The following is a 19296-nucleotide window of genomic DNA, read 5'->3' as shown; positions in this document are numbered from 1 at the left end:
GCTTAGTTTGGCAGGCAACATGATGCACTAGGATAAGGACTTTGGACACTAGTCATGTAATTTGACCTCTCAGAATTCGTTATCCACCACTTCAAAATGGTTATTAGAATGATATTTATCTCTCAGTTATGATTAAATAAGAACATGAAGGAAAAGTGATTACACATAATGCATAATTCACAAATAGCATGTACGATTATCACCATCAAGTGGACCACTTTAGAAACTGATACAATCCTCTAGAATTTGGTATGCTATACCTTCTTGCCCTTCTCATTCTGTCACATTTATAACTTCAGCACATTTCCTTTGCCATAAACATTCAATCTATAATACTTAGTTGATGCTTCGAGTGTCTCAAAAAAATACTCACTTCCAATGCTAACGATTCATGACCAGTAGTGAACTATCAGCACAAAACATCCCTTAACGTTTAATAGAAGACAATACAAAAACACTTCTTTTTATGGGTAGTTTTTTGGAGCAGAAGCCACTAATCTCTTAGCCAAGGCATTAGACAGCCCCTAAGAGAAGAGACAAGTAAAACTTAAAAAACCAATGACCCTATGTTTGTTACCACAGACATGACCTCTATGCAGGTATAGTGACCACCTATATAAAGTTTTTCCCTTGACCTCAGTTCTACAACAACTTTCAATCAGAAGAAAATTCAATTTCCTTGAATCTCTGAAAGGAGATCAAATAGAGAAGATTTTCACAAAACAACAGGCAAATGTTTACCAGGCACCAAGCACAGCAAAGCAATAGTGTCTTGTGATTTAGTGTGACAGAAAATTATAGTCTTAACATCTGAAGACATTATAATCATTATTTGTACAATTACACCAAGAAAAGCAAACTGCTCATTGCTGGTGATGTTTTCATCTAAACATTTTCCCCAAAATAAGTGGTCCTAAATCTACTAAAACTGAAATTTCTAGAATTTGAGAAGCTATACACAAACGCAGATTTTTCATTAGCTGTCTAAAGTAACACAACATCTAATGAAAAGCGCAAACTAATCCCAAAGATACATTTTACAAAGTCAAATTCAGTAAAAGACTACATAATGTAGTCACTATGCCTTTCTCTATGAATTGGTTCTTTAAGCGGAACTCACAGATTAAATTCTCCCTCCAACACTCAGAAGAACATTATAACCTCAAGAATGGAAATTATAGGGGGAATAAAAACATCTCAAATCAACAAGACCTTAATTTTTAACACTACTAAGTATATTGAGCAGGAACGCTAAGAAAACTGTGGCTTCAAATTCAATAAGCAAGCGCTCCTAAGAGAGAGTTTCTTCTTCATGTAGTTTCAGTTTTCATTTTGGATTTACAACATTTTGTGTGGTATTGTTAATATGTCTATGCATTCATTTTCTGCTCAATTTCTAAATGTACAGCAAAAACTGAGCCAGAATTGGAGATGCTGACTATTTTCCCACAGGTCTTTATGCCAAGGTTTAAAATATACAGTTCAATACTTTCACCATTTTGTTGCAAATTGACCAAAATACTGAGTTTATTTTGCTAGCTGAATTTATCTTTGTTCATCTGGAAGAGCAAACGCTTCAGCTCTTCATCCTTGGCCTGTTTCAGAGCTCAGGGATGATCAGACTTTTGGCTACACTGCGGCTCTCTTATCAAAATAACTCCAGCATTTGTGTTCAGTCACAAAACTTCCCAAAGGGCTAAACACTTCCACTGTTGGTTGTACTTAAGTCAAGGGTACAGAGTGGCCTGCTGTGGTTTCCACTACTTAGGCTCTCATCATTCCAACGAGAAGGGTAGGAAACATTAACTGTCTTAAGCTCAGTACTTAAGCCTGTCACTCGCATTTGTTCCTCCACTAGCATTCAGATCAGGATTCAGGAGGCTAGGACTATATCCACTGAAAAGTATATTGCTCATTATCAATGTTTCACCATAAAAAGAACGGCTCAGTGTTTAACGTATAAGTCATCACAGGATCATACAATCAAATACTTCTCTTCTACTTAATACAAACAATTGTTAGGAGTGAGCTTTTTTAAGCCTGATTCATTTATAGTGAATTCTTTACAGTCAAAATAATTTAAAAATAATAGTAGTTTTGACCCTACTTAGATGCATTTGAACTGTGTTGTTGGAGAAGACTCTTGAGAGTCCCCTGGACTGCAAGGAGATCCAACCAATCCATTCTGAAGGAGATCAACCCTGGGATTTCTTTGAAAGGAATGATGCTAAAGCTGAAACTCCAGTACTTTGGCCACCTCATGCGAAGAGTTGACTCACTGGAAAAGACTCTGATGCTGGGAGGGACTGGGGGCAGGAGGAGAAGGGGACGACCCAAGATGAGATGGCTGGATGGCATCACGGACTCGATGGACGTGAGTCTGAGTGAACTCCGGGAGATGGTGATGGACAGGGAGGCCTGGCATGCTGCGATTCATGGGGTCACAAACAGTCGGACACGACTGAGCAACTGAACTGAACTGAACTGAACTGAGACAGAAATACCTTAGTGTTTTTTAAACTTTATACATTTTTGGAATGCAAATAATTAATTAGAAATGTAAATATACAGATATATATTATAAATAAGCACAACAAATATAAGGTGACCTCAGATTAATAGGTTATATATATAAAAGAAAACTATTTTAATTTTAAAAAATAAGCCAACAATTGAAAACTTAGAGACATCTTCTAGGACTTCCCGTAACTCAGTGGTAAAGAATCCACCTGCAATGCAGAAGATATGGGTTCGATCCCTGGGTCAGGAAGATCCCCTGGAGGAGGAAATGGCAACCCATTCCAGTATTCTTGCTTGGAAAATCTTATGGATGGAGGAGCCTTGCAGGCTACAGTCTATGGGGTCACAAAGAGTCAGACAGGACAGCAAGAGCTAGCGACATCTTCTGGCATGATTATTTTGAAACGACAAAAGCATTAACAACAAACTATTGTGCTGATTTACATGCGAAGGCTGAACAATAACCTGCTATATGTATTGCCTTATTCAATTAATTAGATGACATTAAAAATGCTAGAATTCCTACATTTTAAATAACATTTTCATCCTAATGTGAAGATAAAATCATTTAAAGACAAACATTTAATGAAATAAGTTTATTATGAGGAAGAAATTTAAAACTACGAGACATTCTTAAAATAGTACTTGAGTAAAAATGTTCAAACTAAATTTCCTTTCTAAAAGTTTGTCAAAAATAGTAGTTGGAGGTAGATTACTGCTTATGTTACCTGCACTTAAATAACTGAAAAACTGACAATAGTTTCGCTGTATTAGTTGATACCAAACAACTTCTCTCTCTTTTTGTTTTTTGGAGATACACTGACATATAATAATAAAATTTTCAGGTATACAACATAATGATTCTATGTTTATATATACACTGTGAAATGACTACAGTAAATCCTGTTATAATCCATTTTCACAGTCATGAATTATTTTTCTTGTGATGAGAACTTTTATGATCTATAACTTTCAAATATTCAATACAGTATTATTAAATACAGTTACCACAGTGTACATTACATCACTATAGCTTATTTATTTTATAACTGGAAATTTGTACCTTTAGATCACCATCAATCATTTTGTGCCCCCAGCCCAAATTTTCACTTTGGATTTAACTGACAATAAATGCATTTTAAATAATTACTGGAGTCTATGGATCACTTCATGATGGATTTTTTTCTGGAAATATATATATATATATATATAAAAAATTGAAGTACAGTTGATTTATAATACTATATTATTTTCAGATATACAATATAGTGATTCAATATTTTATAGATTATACACCATTTAAAGTTATTATAAAATATTGACTTATTGGCTATATACCATGGTATACAATATAGATCATGCTGGATTTTTTTCAAGAACTAGGCTGCTGAAGTAATTTTAATTCCAGAATCAATTAAAACATGCAATTCAAATTTTTATATGACCCTAAGATTTCAACATTAGTTGTTTATCTGTCAATTTTTACCTTTGTTGAACTCTAAAATCAATAGTCTAGCATTTATTCAGCATTCCATATTTTTCTAAAGCTTCAAAATTGTTTCTTTAAAAATGCTTAATGGTTTGCCTAATATCACAACTTAATTGGAGAGATTTAATTTCATCAACACAATGTTTGTTGTCGTTTAGTTGCTAAGTTGTGTTCTACTCTTTTGCAACCTGATGGACTAGCCTATCAGGTGCCTCTGTCCATGGGATTTCCAGGCAAGAATACTGCGTGGGTTGCCTTTTCCTTCTCTAGAAGATCTTCCCAACTATACCTAATCATAATAGCTGTCCTTCCTATTACACTTTCACGGAAAAACCTGAAAAGTCAGATTCAAAATTAACATTTTATATAATTAGGACACCTTCCAATATAGTTTATGTATTTACTCTATAAGGGAAATATGTGAATATGTATTTGTGTACTGCATGTATATTTGCTTTGTGTGTATGTGCGTGTGTGTGCGCGCTCAGTAGCGCCCAACTCTTGGCGGCTCAATGGACTGTAGGCTACCAGGCTTTTCTACCCATGGGATTTTCCAGGCAGGAATACTGGAGTGGGTTGCCATTTCCTTCCACAGAAGATCTTTCTAATCCAGGGATCAAATCTGCATGCCCCGTGTCTCCTGGAGATGTTAGCAGGAGGACTCTTTACCACAGTGCTGCCTGGTTGTCATTAAAAGCAAATTATCAAAATACTAGCACTTTTAAAGGCACTTTTTACTATTGGGGTGTTGGAGAAGTCTCTTGAGAGTCCCTTGGACTGCAAGAAGATCCAACCAGTCAATCCTAAAGGAAATCAGTCATGAATATGCATTGGAAGGACTGATCCTGAAGCTGAAATTCCAATACTTTGGCCACCTGATGTGAAGAACTGACTCATTGGAAAAGACCCTGATGCTGGGAAAGACTGAAGGCAGGAGGAGAAGGGGACAACAGATAATGAGATGGTTGGATGACATCACTGACTCGATGGACATGAGTTTAAGCAAGCTCTGGGAGTTGGTGATGTACAGGGAAGCCTGGTGTGTTGCAGTCCATGGGGCTTCAAAGAGTCCGACATGACTGAGTGACTGAACAGAACTGATTTTGCAACGTAAATGGCATAATATTTCAGATTATATAGTTTTTGAACATCTTCCTGAACACAAATTTTTGACAACCTAAACCAGCTGAAATACACTGAAGTACGTTCTTCCAGTACACAAGTGAAGTCTTACTTTGGGTCCATGGTAACAATTACTGTCCCAGGGACATCTTGTTATATAGCAAATATTTGCTCCCCCTTCTGTGTAATAAGGAATTTTCTCTGGGAAGCAGTAATGAAGTTATGGGCTAAATTTCCCAGTCCACCTATGTATTATGACTATGTACATATTCATCCTCCAATTTAAATATTCAATATTATAAAGTTCTTTAAGGATAAACAACTTGAGTCTTAAATGCTTACTTTTGAAAAAATGCTGAACGCTATTAAGTATCCGCATCTATATTAGCATGATCATTTTATGGAATAATGAAAAAAAAGGTACTGAAGTATGATAGCCCTTTTATGACCTTGGACAACTTTCTTTTCTAAAACCAGTTTGAACAGTGGGCATTATTTTATATATATAAAACTTCATATACGTGCCCATTATAGCATGTATATTTATGTTATGTGAACTCCCTCTAGCAACTCTCTTTCTCTATTCTGAACTGCAGTTGTATTTCTGGAGCCAGCCTGTTGCTTTCCTCCCTTTCTCCTACCCTTCCGTCTCTTTTCCTTCCCTCATTCCCTCCCTCTAACCCTTCCTTTCATTCTTCCATTCTCCTTTCCATCTTGCCATTTGCGTGTTTCTCTGACAAAAGGCAACTCAAGGAAGAAAGACTTTAGCAGCTGGTTTAGTATTTTTAGAACTTGAATTATGAGAAACCATGTTTTTCTGAGAGTCCATTACATTAAAATGAGTAAGTATAAAGAAGTGAGTTAAAGTGCTAATCTGGGAAACGAACTTTGCCAATTCTGAATATGAGCTTAAAAAATCAGACTGCTTCATTATTACTTATACCAGTGTGCCACATAAGAACCCTGTTGATGAAAAAAAAATTATCAATACTAATTGGTAAAGTACTAATTTCATCTGCTAGTAAAGGTCAATGCATGCTTTGGGGCTTCCCTGGTGGCTCAGTGGTAGAGTCCAACTGACAATACAGGAGACATGAGTTTGATCCCTGGGTCGAGAAGATATAATGGAAAAGGAAATGCAACCCACTCCAGTATATTCTTCCCTGGAAAATTCCATGGATAGAGGAGGATGGCAAGCTATAGTCTGTGAGTCATAAAAAGAGATGGACAGGACTTAGCAACTAAATAACAGCAAATTAAGCTAAGTACCCAATTTAAGAAATTAGAAAAAACAGAATGAACCCCCTCCCCCCAAACAGCAGTATCTGTCTTAGCCTAAGTAGTAGGAAAAAAGTTACCTTTGAGACTTTAAACACAACTCAGGGTTACACATAGGTTTGAGGGCTTGACTTCATACTACAAAAAAGTTTCAAAAAACATCCAGCTAAGAAGTTAATAATTAAAGGGTCTCAGGTTAGTGATGGCCTTTGGAGTCCCTCAGAGAAGGAAAGACATGAAATCCCTATTGGGGAACAGGCCCTCAAACACTATGAAAGAGTTTCCTAAAGTCCCACTAGTGGAAGAACTCTGAATAGAAGAGCTCGTAACACATAGAGAAACAGTCTAACAGCAAGAGTTACAAATGTAACAGTACGATTAACCTATCAAGATTCAGATAACAGATTTGATAAATAATATAAAAGAATTTTACTGGACGTGGAACAGACTGGTTCCAAATCAGGAAACGAGTACATCAAGGCTGTATATTGTCACCCTGCTTATTTAACTTATATGCAGAGTACATCATGCGAAATGCTGGACTGGATGAAGCACAAGCTGGAATCAAGATTGCTGGGAGAAATATCAATAACCTCAGATATGCAGATGACACCACCCTTATGGCAGAAAGCAAAGAAAAACTAAAGAGCCTCTTGACGAAAGTGAAAGAGGAGAGTGAAAAACCTGGCTTAAAACTCAACATTCAGAAAACTAAGATCATGGCATCTGGTCCCATCATTTCATAGCAAATAGATAGGGAAACAGTGGAAACAGTGAGAGACTATTTTTCTGGGCTCCCAAATCACTGCAGACGGTGACTGCAGCCATGAGATTAAAAGATGCTTGCTCCTTGGAAGAAAAGCTATGACCAACCTAGACAGCATGTTAAAAAGCAGAGGCATTACTTTGCCAACAAAGGTCTGTCTAGTCAAAGCTACCGTTTTTCTAGTAGTCTTGTATGGATGTGAGAGTTGGACTATAAAGAAAGCTGAGCGCCGAAGAATGGATGCTTTTGAACTGCAGTGTTGGAGAAGACTCTCGAGAGACCCTTGGACAGCACGGAGATCCAACCCGTCAATTCTAAATGAAATCAGTCCTGAATATTCACTGGAAGGACGGATGCTGAAGGTGAAACTTCAATACTTTGGCCCCCTGATGAGAAGAACTGATTCATTTGAAAAGGCCCTGATGCTGGGAAAGATTGAAGGCAGGAGGAGAAGGGGGCGACAGGAGATGAGATGGCTGGATGGCATCTGCGATTCGATGGACATGAGTTTGAGTAAGCTCCAGAAGTTGGTGATAGACAGGGAAGCCCGGCGTGCTGCAGTCCATGACGTCGCAAAGAGTTGGACACAACTGAGCTACTGAACTGAACTGATAAAAGAATTATGTTCAAAACAAAAGAAAAAACTGAAAAGATGAATTCATTATATTGTTTTATGAATTTATATAAAAATATATTTATAGTGACAATGAATATACACATCTCTATGCCCTGTATCATAATAAATCAGATTTCATTTAGTCAAAATGAGTTGATTTTGTAAATCATTTAACATCCACATATTAAAGAACCTTTTAAGTAGCTTTTAAGTAGTTTCAAAGCTACTCTATACCACGGGTACAAAGTTGGTACTGGTTGCTTAAATTAGGGTCATGCTATGATAACAAAGACAATAGGTAATAGAGTGATAGTGCAAAGTTTATACTCCACATCAAGTATGGATGGTATTGAAACAATATAATCATCATTTAACATTGTTTCTTCTCAGTTAATGTAAGCCTCTCAGGGAGAAGTAAATTACCTCTAGCTCATAATGTTTGACTTAACATTTATTTCAGACGAAAAAAATAGCATAAAATGCACAACACAGAAATAGAAAAAACAAGTGTCAAATTTTCATTACATCTCTTGCTATTTGAAGAAAATGTGTTTAGAGCTGAAGCCTGCTAGAAGTTTTCCTTCACACAAAATTACTATCAACAGAGAAAATTATGTTCAACTTAAAAAATATTACCTAATATTGAAAAAGTTAGGTGAAATATTTATTCAATATATTACTGAAAATCCTAGCCAGAGTAATTAGGCATGAAAAAGAAGTAAAAGGCAACAAAACTGGATAGGAAATAGCAGAATTATTTCTGTTGATTAACATGACCTTGTATGTATAAAATCCTAAAAACTCCACAAAAAAACTGTTAAAACTAATACTCATCAAGATACAAACTCAAACATACAAGTCAGCTGTGTTTTTATAGAATAACAATGAGTATCAGAAAGGGAATAAAACAACTCTATTTATAATAGCATCAAGAAGAGTAAACTACTTAGGAATAAACCAGGAAGTGAAAGAGTACGAAGTATTGCTAAAAGAAATAAAAAATATTTTTAAAATGCACATATAAATGTTCCATGTTTATGAATCAAAAGACTTAATGTTAAAATGAACAGTTGTTGTTTGACAGGTACCACATTTCAGTTGGGAAAATTTTTTTTTAAGTTTTGGATACGGTTGATGGTGATGGTGGCACAGCAACCTGAATGTACTCAATGTCACACAACAGTACACTTAAAAATGGTTTAAAAGATAATTTTGCATTGTATATTTTACCAGAGAAAAAGTGTGATGTAAAAATCTTAACTGGGACGTAAAATCATAATCTCATAGTATCAAAAAATACCAGTGTATTTGTTTAGCATTTGTAGAACATATGTTCATTAGTTTTATTTTATACAGACTGGGTTACTAGAGTGGCATAAAAAATATTTGATCATTAAATATTACTTTATCAATGAGCAAAATAAAATTAATTTTCTATGAACACAACAGTATCATTGTTGGAGTTGGAAACCTGGAACAAGATGTGCACCTATACTCCCTTTAAGGCTTTCCTGATAGCTCAGCTGGTAAAGAATCTGCCTGCAATGCAGGAGACCCTGGTTTGATTCCTAGGACAGGAAAATCTGCTGTAGAAGAGATAGGCTACTCACGCCAGTGTTCTTGGGTTTCCCTTGTGGCTCAGCTGGTAAAGAATCCACCTGCAATGTGGGAGACCTGGGTCCATGGGGTCACAAAGAGTCAGACACGACTGAGCAACTTTCACTTTCACTCCCTTTAAGGATATTAGCGTCCTTTGTCTATCCAGTCCTTACCTCTTTCCTAATAGTCTTCTAAGCTAAAACTTCTTCTATATGCAAATAATGCCTAACTAAGCCTGGAGAATCCCAGGGACAGAGGAGCCTAGTGGGCTGCCGTCCATGGGGTCACACAGAGTTGGACATGACTGAAGCGACTTAGCAGCAGCAGCAGCAAGACCCAGTTTAGATAAGGGGTGAGTTGTACCCAAGTGCCTTTTCAAGTAGGATTACCTTGTTGACTACCTTGTTGATTATCATACAGTGACTGTGGAATTTCTACACAAAACAAATTTTCTGTAGATAAGTAAAACAAGAGGGAACACTTCCCATATCATTTTATGAGAAAGCACAGTCATGACACCAAAATGCAACAAAGTTTTCATGTAAAAGAAAAGTTAAAGGTCCGTATCACTGATGACTATACAAACCCAAACCCTAAATAAAATATTAACAAACACGATCCATCAAGATATAAAAAAGAAACTATACCGCAGCCAACTTGGGTTTGTTCCAGACACAAGATCAGCTTAGTATTTGAAAATCAGGGGCCTCCCTGGTGGTTCAGTGGTAAAGCTGTCTGTGAATGCAGGATTCACGGGTTTGATCCCTGATCTAGGAAGATCCCACATGCTGCAGAGCAACTAAGCCTGTGCAACAACTATTGAGCCTGTGCTCTAGAGCCTGGGAGCTACTGAAGCCTGTGTGCCCTACAGCCCGTGCTCCACAAAAAGAGAAGCCACTGCAACGAGAAGCCTGAGAACCACATTTTGAGAGTAGCCCCCGTTCACCACAACTAGAGAAAAGCTTGCAGAGCAGTGAAGATCCAGCACAGCCAAAAATAAATTAAAAATTTTTAAAAAGAAAGACAATCAACCAGTTACTAGTTCCTTAAAGGAAGAGGAAGAAACTAGTATATAACCATATCAACTGAACAAAAGTTCCAAATACCAAAGAATATTTCTATAATAAAATGGGGATGATTTCTAAAAAGAAAACCAAAATCTTACTGAAATTAAGGAAAATACAAATAGAGGAACATACCATATTCATAGATACTCAATTAATATTTGTACTAATACATTGAGATGAATATAATCTCCACTTTTAGAGATAATGAAACTAAAGAGCAGAGGTTAAAGAATGTGATCACAGGGCTTCCCAGGTGGCTCAGTGGTAAAGAATCTGCCTGCATTCAGGAGATGCAGGTTTGATCCCTGGGTCAGGAAGATACCCTGGAGGAAAGCATGGCAACTTACTCCTATATTCTTGCCTGGAGAATCCCATGGACAGAGGAGCCTGGTGGGCTACAGTCCATGTGTTGCAGAGTTGGACACAACTGAAGTGACTAAACACAATGTGATCATAAACATTAGAGATAAAAACTCAAGTTGTCTGATTCCAAAGTGTTTTCTATAGATTCCATTAACTTAGAATCACACTTGGATGAGTCGGCCTAGTCCCTGGTTTGTGTGTCACTAGCCGAAATTCACTGCATTTCAGTTTTCTAGTAAATGAGATTTCCAACAATCCCTTTCAATAGAATAACTGTAAACTGATGGAATTAAGAAAAATATCTTTGTTCACTTCTCAAGCTCTGCAAAATTATTATCCCAAATTAGAGGGAGGCAATCCTTAAAGCTGACAAAGTAGAGTCTATGACAAAAAGTGGGGAAGTAGCAGACACAATTAGCTGGTTTTCCTCACGAGAAAAAAAAACACACCTTAGAGAAAATAAATTACCAACATTCTATTTTTATGTTTGCAAAGTTACTATGGAAACTAAGTAAATGACTTTGAATTTTCACTTCTTTTCTCTTTGGTACTACATTTTTTGGCAGAATTTGAAATATGCTTGAATTCATTCAGGGATAATATTAAGTGCTGTCTTAATTCTATACCATCCATATTGATAGTAAGCAAATCATTAAAATGACAGAAATGTGCTCTTTTGATTAAGAAAATCAGTACTAAATAAAGTATATTGAATGATTCTACATTCACTTTCCTCTACTCCTTATGTAATAAATAACTCAGTTATCAACATATTTCAATAGGTAAAGAAAAATTAAAATAGCATTTCTAGTATTAGTTTTGAAATGGATTGTCAGGCACAGGCCATATAAAATGCATACAGTATCTTCAAACAAAATAACTTCATTAAGAATTAACCAACCATTATATATCTGTGTTCATACAGCTTTATTCATAATAGCTAAAAGGTGGAAATAACCCAGATGTCCATCAACAGATCAATGGATAAATAAAATATGCTATATAAACAAATGGAATATCAGCCATAGAAGGGAATGAAATTCTTACACATGTTACTATGTGAATAAATCTCTAAAAGATTACACAACGTAAAATAAGCTAAACAAATACTTACAATTTGTCTTATATGAGGTTCCCAGAATAGATGAATTCACAGAGACAGAAAATATTAATAATGGTTATCAAGGATGGCAATGGGAAAATGGGGAGTCACTGTTTCATGGGAGAAGACTTTTTGTTTGAAATGATGAAATAGTTTTGAAAATGGATAGTTGTTATGGCTGGGGCACTGAATATCATTTAATAATGCCACTTAAATATAAATATAAAAATGGTGAAAATGGTAAATAATGTTACTTATATTTTACCACAATAAAAATATTCAGCAAAAAAAAGTTAACCATTGATTTTGAGAATCTAACATAACACATACAAGACAGAATGAGGAAAACAAAGATTCCAAAGACCGGTTCTCAGTACTCAAAGATGTTATAGAAATTTAAAGTCAAGTAACATGGCAGATAAAGTTGAAATGAATGTTTTCCATTTCTACCACGAAAGCACTGAAATTCTAGATAAAACACAAGAATTTTGTCTTTTCTTTCATCTATTCTTTTTCAATCATTAATACACTGTTTATCTGGGAGGCTAACCTATGTGAACAATATGTACAAATATTCTTGTCCTCTGCTTTCTAGTTGTTCTGTGGAACTGCAGCAGGAGACAGGAAGGAAGAAAAAATATGAAGTCAGAGTATTAGTCCCTGTTTTCCATGCCTTTAAGCCTATTTATAGCAATAACATCCTAGTGTTACTAGCTCCAGGTACTATACTATCTCCGGTGGTTTCCCTTCCTAGTCAACACCTTTGTCCTTATGAGAATGTCACTTTCCTCTGACTAATAAAATAGTGAAACTTGAAACAAATAAAAGGAAATCTCAAGATGTCAGAAATGAAGAGGAAACACAAATCTGGGTAACAAACGGGAACTGAGTCTGTGGTGGTAAATGGAGGTATCAAACTCATGTAAGGATCTAGAGGTTTGAGCAATGTCATTTTAATTCTCACTCAGGGCAAACTGGAGTCTACGCTGGAACCATTTACATAAAGCCTGGATCCAAAAAACCAGCTGCTTTTTCAGTAAAACAGATGATTCACATGAGGCTTCAATGAATTATAGAAGTGTCATGAATGTTTTCCATATGGGGCACCAAAATGGGGACGGAACAAGAAAGAAAAACACCAACCTCTCTCTTCTCTCACCTTCCAAATCCTTGCTTGCATCACTAATTGAAACTAGGTGGATTAGACATAGTTAAAGGGATACTTGGTAAAGTGGAATTAAAAAAGGAATTGAAAAAATGCCTTGGAATGAAAACAAAGCACTAATGACAGTAGAGAAAAAAAGAAAACAAATAAAAATCAACTAACAAATAGTGGTTCACAGACAAAGAGAGAGAACATAAGAAGTTCTAGAAAATAATGGGATTGTAGAAGAATCTTCCTGCTGTTGTCTGAGAATTTTTTAGAACTGAATAAAAATATTCCACAAAACCTCAAGTGCTGAGCAGGAAAAAGGAGAACACACCTACACTTGGTGGCAACGATTTACTTTTAAAATAAAAATTTATCAGTGAATCAAGTTCTAGAATTCATACGATAACACACATTAGGGACCCTGGAGTTACAAGGCAGAAGTTTTCATTTCAGCTTTGCCACTTACCTATATGATCTCAACCAAGTCACTTAACCTCTGTAGTTACAAATTCTTCATTGTAAAAGGGAAACAATTCTACCCAACTCATAATATAGGTTTCAGAATAAATAGAAACAATGCTTGCAAAGTGCTCAGAGTTGAATGATTGCAACAGAGATAGCATGGCATGCAAATACAGCGTTTACTGTCTGGCTCTCTACTGCAAAAGATTGTGACCTCTGCTTGAAGATGGTACTTGCTTCTGGGCTACCCCATGGTAACAGAGCTGTGGGCAGTTGCCTTCTCTCTTATGTGCCCTACCTGGCAAGAACACCTCCATCAGAGCCATATTAGAGCAAAGGGCAGAGACACCACCAGGAAGGCAAGACAAGCCTTGATCAGGCATGAGGTAGGGCCAGCCATGCCAGCTCACGCCAGCTCTACTCACAGAAATCTTCTAAATATTTAACATGCCACCTCTAAGTGAGTGAGTGAGGTCACTCAGTCATGTCTGACTCTGTCCTACCAGGCTCTTCCATCCATGGGATTTTCCAGGCAAAATACTGGAGTGGGTTGGCATTTCCTACTCCAGAGGATCTTTCCGACCCACGGATCGAACCCAGGTTTCCCGCATTGTAGGCAGATGCTTTACCAACTGAGCCACCAGGGAAATCATGTCACCTCTAGGAACACACAAAACTTTAAATTTTCTTCTTAGCACTGACTACATGAAGAAGACTTTGTTGAACTTATCAAATGGTATACCATAGTAGCACTATGCTGTTATAAAACAATTTTGTTACAATGGGGAAGGGATAGAATATAACTATAGGATAATTTCAATGTGACAATTAAATTCATCAACATCAACACCCTTTTACTGAGGCAATAATAAAAATATTAAAAATATATTTATCAAAGTAATACTACTACTCAGAGTTTACTAACTAAGAGACACCACAGGATGTGTCAAAACTTTGCTGGGACATGGAACTCTTGGCCCTCAAGGTTTTAGAGTAGAGCCTAGAGTGAATGGAGCTTTCAATGACTGAGAGATTCTTTTGATTACTCCCGATGCAAACATCATCTTCTATATATGTAATGACATGAAAATGGTAGGGAAGCACTACTGTAACTAACCACAAAAATATATATACTATATATGTATTTTTATAGTTAGTTACAATGTTGTGTTAGTTTCTGGTGTAGAGCATGGTGATTCAGTTTTATATACATATATTCACACACACACAAATATATTTTTCAGATTCTTTTTCATTATACCTTACTACAAGATACTGAATATAGTTCCCTGTGCTATACAGCAGGTTCTTGCTGTTTACTATTTTATATATTGTAATGGTATATGTTAACTCGAAACTCCTAATTTGTCTCCACCCCCACACACTACCACTTCTGGTAACCAGTTTGTTATCTATGTCTGTGAGTCTATTTCTGTTTTGTAAATAAGTTCATTTCTATCATTTTTTAGATTCCACATATAAGAGATACCAAAAGCTCTTGCAGTAAAGTTCTTACAATGCATAGTGTTCTTACAATGCAAAAGCTCTTGAGACCAAGAGATTACTGTATTAAGCAAGTCAAACAAAGACAGATATAATATGGTTTTGAAAAATCAAGAACTTCAACTTTCTTTAATGTAGTATTTTTCAAACTTATTTAACCAAAGACTTCTTTTTTCACAGCCAATATGTTGACATTGCACAAAATACATTTTGTGAAAAACTTTGGTAATCAAAAGCTTACGGTGATACATTGATAGACAAGGATAATACAAGTGAAACTGATAAAAGAAGTTAAATACTCTGGGCACTTCACTGGTAGAAAGGAGAGTGTCCCACTAAACAACTGTTTACTAAGTACTGTATTAAACAATGTTAAGATGAGCATGAGGAAGCATGTATTTTGGGAGCAGCCTTTTAGAAAGAAATATTTAAAAAACATTGCAAGCTAAGAAAAGACAGGGCTCATCTGGAATGAACACCTGCTGGTCATACATCTAGGACCTGCCATTCACACAAAGTACAATTTAAATGGTACTTTCTAGAAATGTGCTGTGTCCAAGCTAAACAGAAGGACATGGTAACCCTGATTATGAGATCTAATACAGATGAACATGCCCTGCAATTTCCAGAAGGAAGTCAATGTTTTTATCCCAAAAGGGTATGTCCCATTGACTCCATATCCCAAACAGTTTTAGATTTTCATTTGGGGAGAAAAAAAAAGTACTTCTGTCACTTAGGTCATTGTGATTCTTAAGATTTGAATAAGCAGGAATAGAGGATAGAGAAGTTGCTTATGCAAGGGTCAAATATCAATAGTACTACTCCAACATGCAGTACTTGGGTGCAATCTCAAAAATGATAGAATGGTCTCAGTTCACTTACAAGGGAAACTGTTCAACATCACAGGAATCCAAGTCTGCCCCAACCACTGATGCCTAAGAAGCTGAAGTTGATTGGTTCTATGAAGACCTACAAGACCTAAAACTAACACCAAAAACTAACATGTCCTTTTCATCATAGGGGATCAGAATGCAAAAGTAGGAACTTAAGAGATACCTGGAATAACAGCAAGTTTGGCTTTGGAGTACAAAATGAAGTAGGGCAAAGGCTAACAGAATTTTGTCAAGAGAGCACATTGGTCATGCAACATCCTTTTCCAACAACTCAAGAGACAAATCTACACAAGGACATCACCAGATGGTCAATACCAAAATCAGCCAAAATGGAGATTATCTGACAGTAATTGAAGTAGGTGAAAATCCTGTTTATAAGTAAATATTTGAGCATTAAATCCTGTTCTAAATCTAAAAACAGTATTTTTTGTATTTATGCATGATTTTAGTATATATTGGAGAAGGAAATGGCAACCCACTCCAGTATTCTTGCCTGGAGAATCCCATGGACTAGAGGAGTCTGGTAGGCTATGGTCCATGGGGTCGCAAAGAGTCAGACAAGACTAAGTGACTGACATTTAATATATATTAAGAGCTCCAGAAATGCAACTACTGAAAAGAACAAAAAATTTATTTTCTTTGAAATTTTATCAAGTTTGCATTATTTCAGAAAATCACGCCAACAATGGTCCCGCTTGCAGCATTTAATACAGTCCTGTAAAAGTATGTTTGCATCAGATACATTCACAGTAATTATATGTACCTGGCAACTGCATTACAACTTCTAATGTAACCATGCCTGAGTATTTACATATTATAATAATAATTTACTATACTTTACTTTCCTTTAATTCTTTATATTTTATTCAGAATATTATTTTTGAAAACATATGTATATGCAGGTTATGTTTATTTTCATTTTAGGAAAGAAAAGGAGGGGCTTTGAAAATATTTGTCATAAAAAGGGCACAGATATATTGGGTGACGTCACAATGTGAAAAATGAAAAGGAAGTTTCTATGATCAGAAGGAGAGAACTTTGCATTGGTCAAGATTGAAAATCACAATCTAAAGATAATAAAGACACTCTGGTTCTGAGCCTCTTTTGCAGTCAGCTTCTAAGTTTCCATACTTCTGAGAAGCCATACATTTACTGTGCCTTAGTTTTTGCCATTTCACAGAACCTCTACTTTCCTGAACTATCCCACTAACTACTGAAAGTGATGAAAATCCTTGAACCTAAGAAAAACAGTAACACACAGCCATACCTACCATAGCACTTCATGAGCCTCTAAACTCATCAGCTTCCACAGAGGTAAGGTCATCTTCATTCTCAATCCTGACATAGAACTCTGTGGTGTATCTATCACCCTTCATTTACTAACACAATTTTTCAGAAACACTTACCTCAGTAGTAGTTCCAATGTCAGCAGATGGGCTACATGTGCTGTTATCTAGAGGAGCTGTGCCTATACTGCTTCTAACTGGAGAGCTAGGGAAAGGCCCCACCATGGATTCCGGGTAAGCTGAAGAAGAACTGAGATTGCCTCTCTTCTGAATCTTATTCCAGACTTTATTCATGATACCTGTTAACTCATATAAGAGCTGCACCTAAGCAGAAGGAAAAAAATAAAAAGCAAAAACAAATCTTTTAACTCCTGGTCAAAACTGACTAAAATACTCAACGTGAGAAACTTAAAACTAAGTCCACAGAAATAAGAATACATGAAATAAAAATCTACTAGTAAATCATTTATCATAGTACTCTATCATGATCTATAATATATACTCTAATTATTATATACATATTATTATGATACCATCATTCTGATGATATAGAGACAAATAATTCAAATATACAATATTAAACATTTAACCATGAATTGGATTTGAGACAAATAAATTTAATCATACCTAAAATTGGTCCCATATTTATAACTCGATATTTTATAGCAAGTTAGCATTTTTGTAGGAAAATCATACTAATAAAATTAAATGCTAATACAACAGCTTATGATTAGACAGATTTCTTTCAATAAATGACTAACAGAATCACAAATAAATGCCTCTTAAACAGAGCCCTCAGGATCAAAAATTAGAAATCAAATATATCCTAGTATATATGACTATTTAATAATATATAATTGCCATTCTTAGTTTTTAATTATTTACAGTTTAAATTTTCTCTATTTTCTGAAGAATAAATCTGAAAGTGGATTTCTTACCCAGCAAATACAGTAAAAAACAAAAGATATAACAGAGAATAGTAAAAGTAAAATGTTATATGAGACTTTTCTACAGGTAAAGAACATAAACTATCCAACCTACTATTCCCTTCAGATTTGTCATTCCAATATCCAGAAAAAAAAACTGTTTAACTTGCACGTTGTTTGACTAAGTTCTAAGATATTTACATAAGATTTCATAAATAAGCATTAATCATGGAATTTGTATGACAACATATTGCCATATACTGTATAAAAGAAGCCTAGGGGGGAAAATGCAAACACAATATATAAGCAAATCCACAGCTGGATACCATATTCTGCTTGCCATTAAAAAAAGAAAGAAAGAAATTCTCATATTTATAAGAAGTTTCAGCCGCAGGACACATCCAGATGATAAAGCTGGCTTCTTATGTGGGCAGAACAGATGCCTAAAAACAGTGTTGTCAATCCTTATTTGATATAAAACAGTACATGGGTTACAGTTTTTTCTTGCTTTTTGTGTGGGGAAGTCTCAAATCTCAGGGTATAGCTCTTTTTTTTTTTTTTTTTTAAATCTAATGGCTAGAATTCCTAGAAAAAAGCAGTTAGAAAATTTTAAGTTTAATTCCTTTTGGCTTTCATAATCATTAGTACTCTCTAAAAAGAAATCGTTTTGTTCCAAACCAAATTTTTAAAAAGAGTATTTTACTTTTTCTTAAATAATAGAACTGATGCATAAAGAAAGTATAAACAGTTTCTAAATACTTTTCTGGGCATAAAGTATATTTACTTAAGAGAAATGATGCTGCCTTTATTGTCACTACTTCTGATTTCCTTTAACTCTAACCATTAAATAATTGTATATGAATGTCACCAAGTATACTGTGTATTCAGCATGTCAAATAAGCAATGATATAAACTTGAAAAGTATCATTATTTTCAAAGAGGAAAGTTACTATCATGGAATCCAGGCTTCTTCAATCCAGAGGTTTAAAATAATAAGGCAAAAATTCTGAAGATAAATGTTCAACTCATACCCTTCAAGCTGTACTGAAAAATATATCCACAAAAGCCACAATGAGCTACTACTAACGACCTATTAAGACATCCGAAATTAAAAAAGTATAACGAGACCAAGTATCAGTGAAGATGTAGAG

The 19296-nt window shown here is 35.5% G+C and overlaps 1 protein-coding gene across 7 annotated transcripts in view; it reads right to left on the bottom strand.

Annotated features, from left to right (window-relative positions):
* The window catches only part of VPS13B (vacuolar protein sorting 13 homolog B), a 786697-nt gene that overhangs the window by 367147 nt on the left and 400254 nt on the right, over positions 1 to 19296 (bottom strand). For all 7 annotated transcript variants that reach the window (XR_001919125.1, XM_018058289.1, XM_018058286.1 and 4 more), the window contains one exon: positions 17340 to 17543. Coding sequence is in view for 6 of the 7 variants with exons in the window: in XM_018058289.1 (XP_017913778.1) it covers positions 17340 to 17543 (204 nt within the window). In the remaining variant the exon portion in view is untranslated. The remainder of the gene's footprint in view (positions 1 to 17339; positions 17544 to 19296) is intronic.

The sequence above is a fragment of the Capra hircus genome, chromosome 14 (assembly GCF_001704415.2).
Source record: "Capra hircus breed San Clemente chromosome 14, ASM170441v1, whole genome shotgun sequence".
Lineage (NCBI taxonomy): Eukaryota > Metazoa > Chordata > Mammalia > Artiodactyla > Bovidae > Capra > Capra hircus.
The sequence above is the reverse complement of the archived record's forward strand: the minus strand, read 5'-3'. Positions and strand labels throughout refer to the sequence as shown.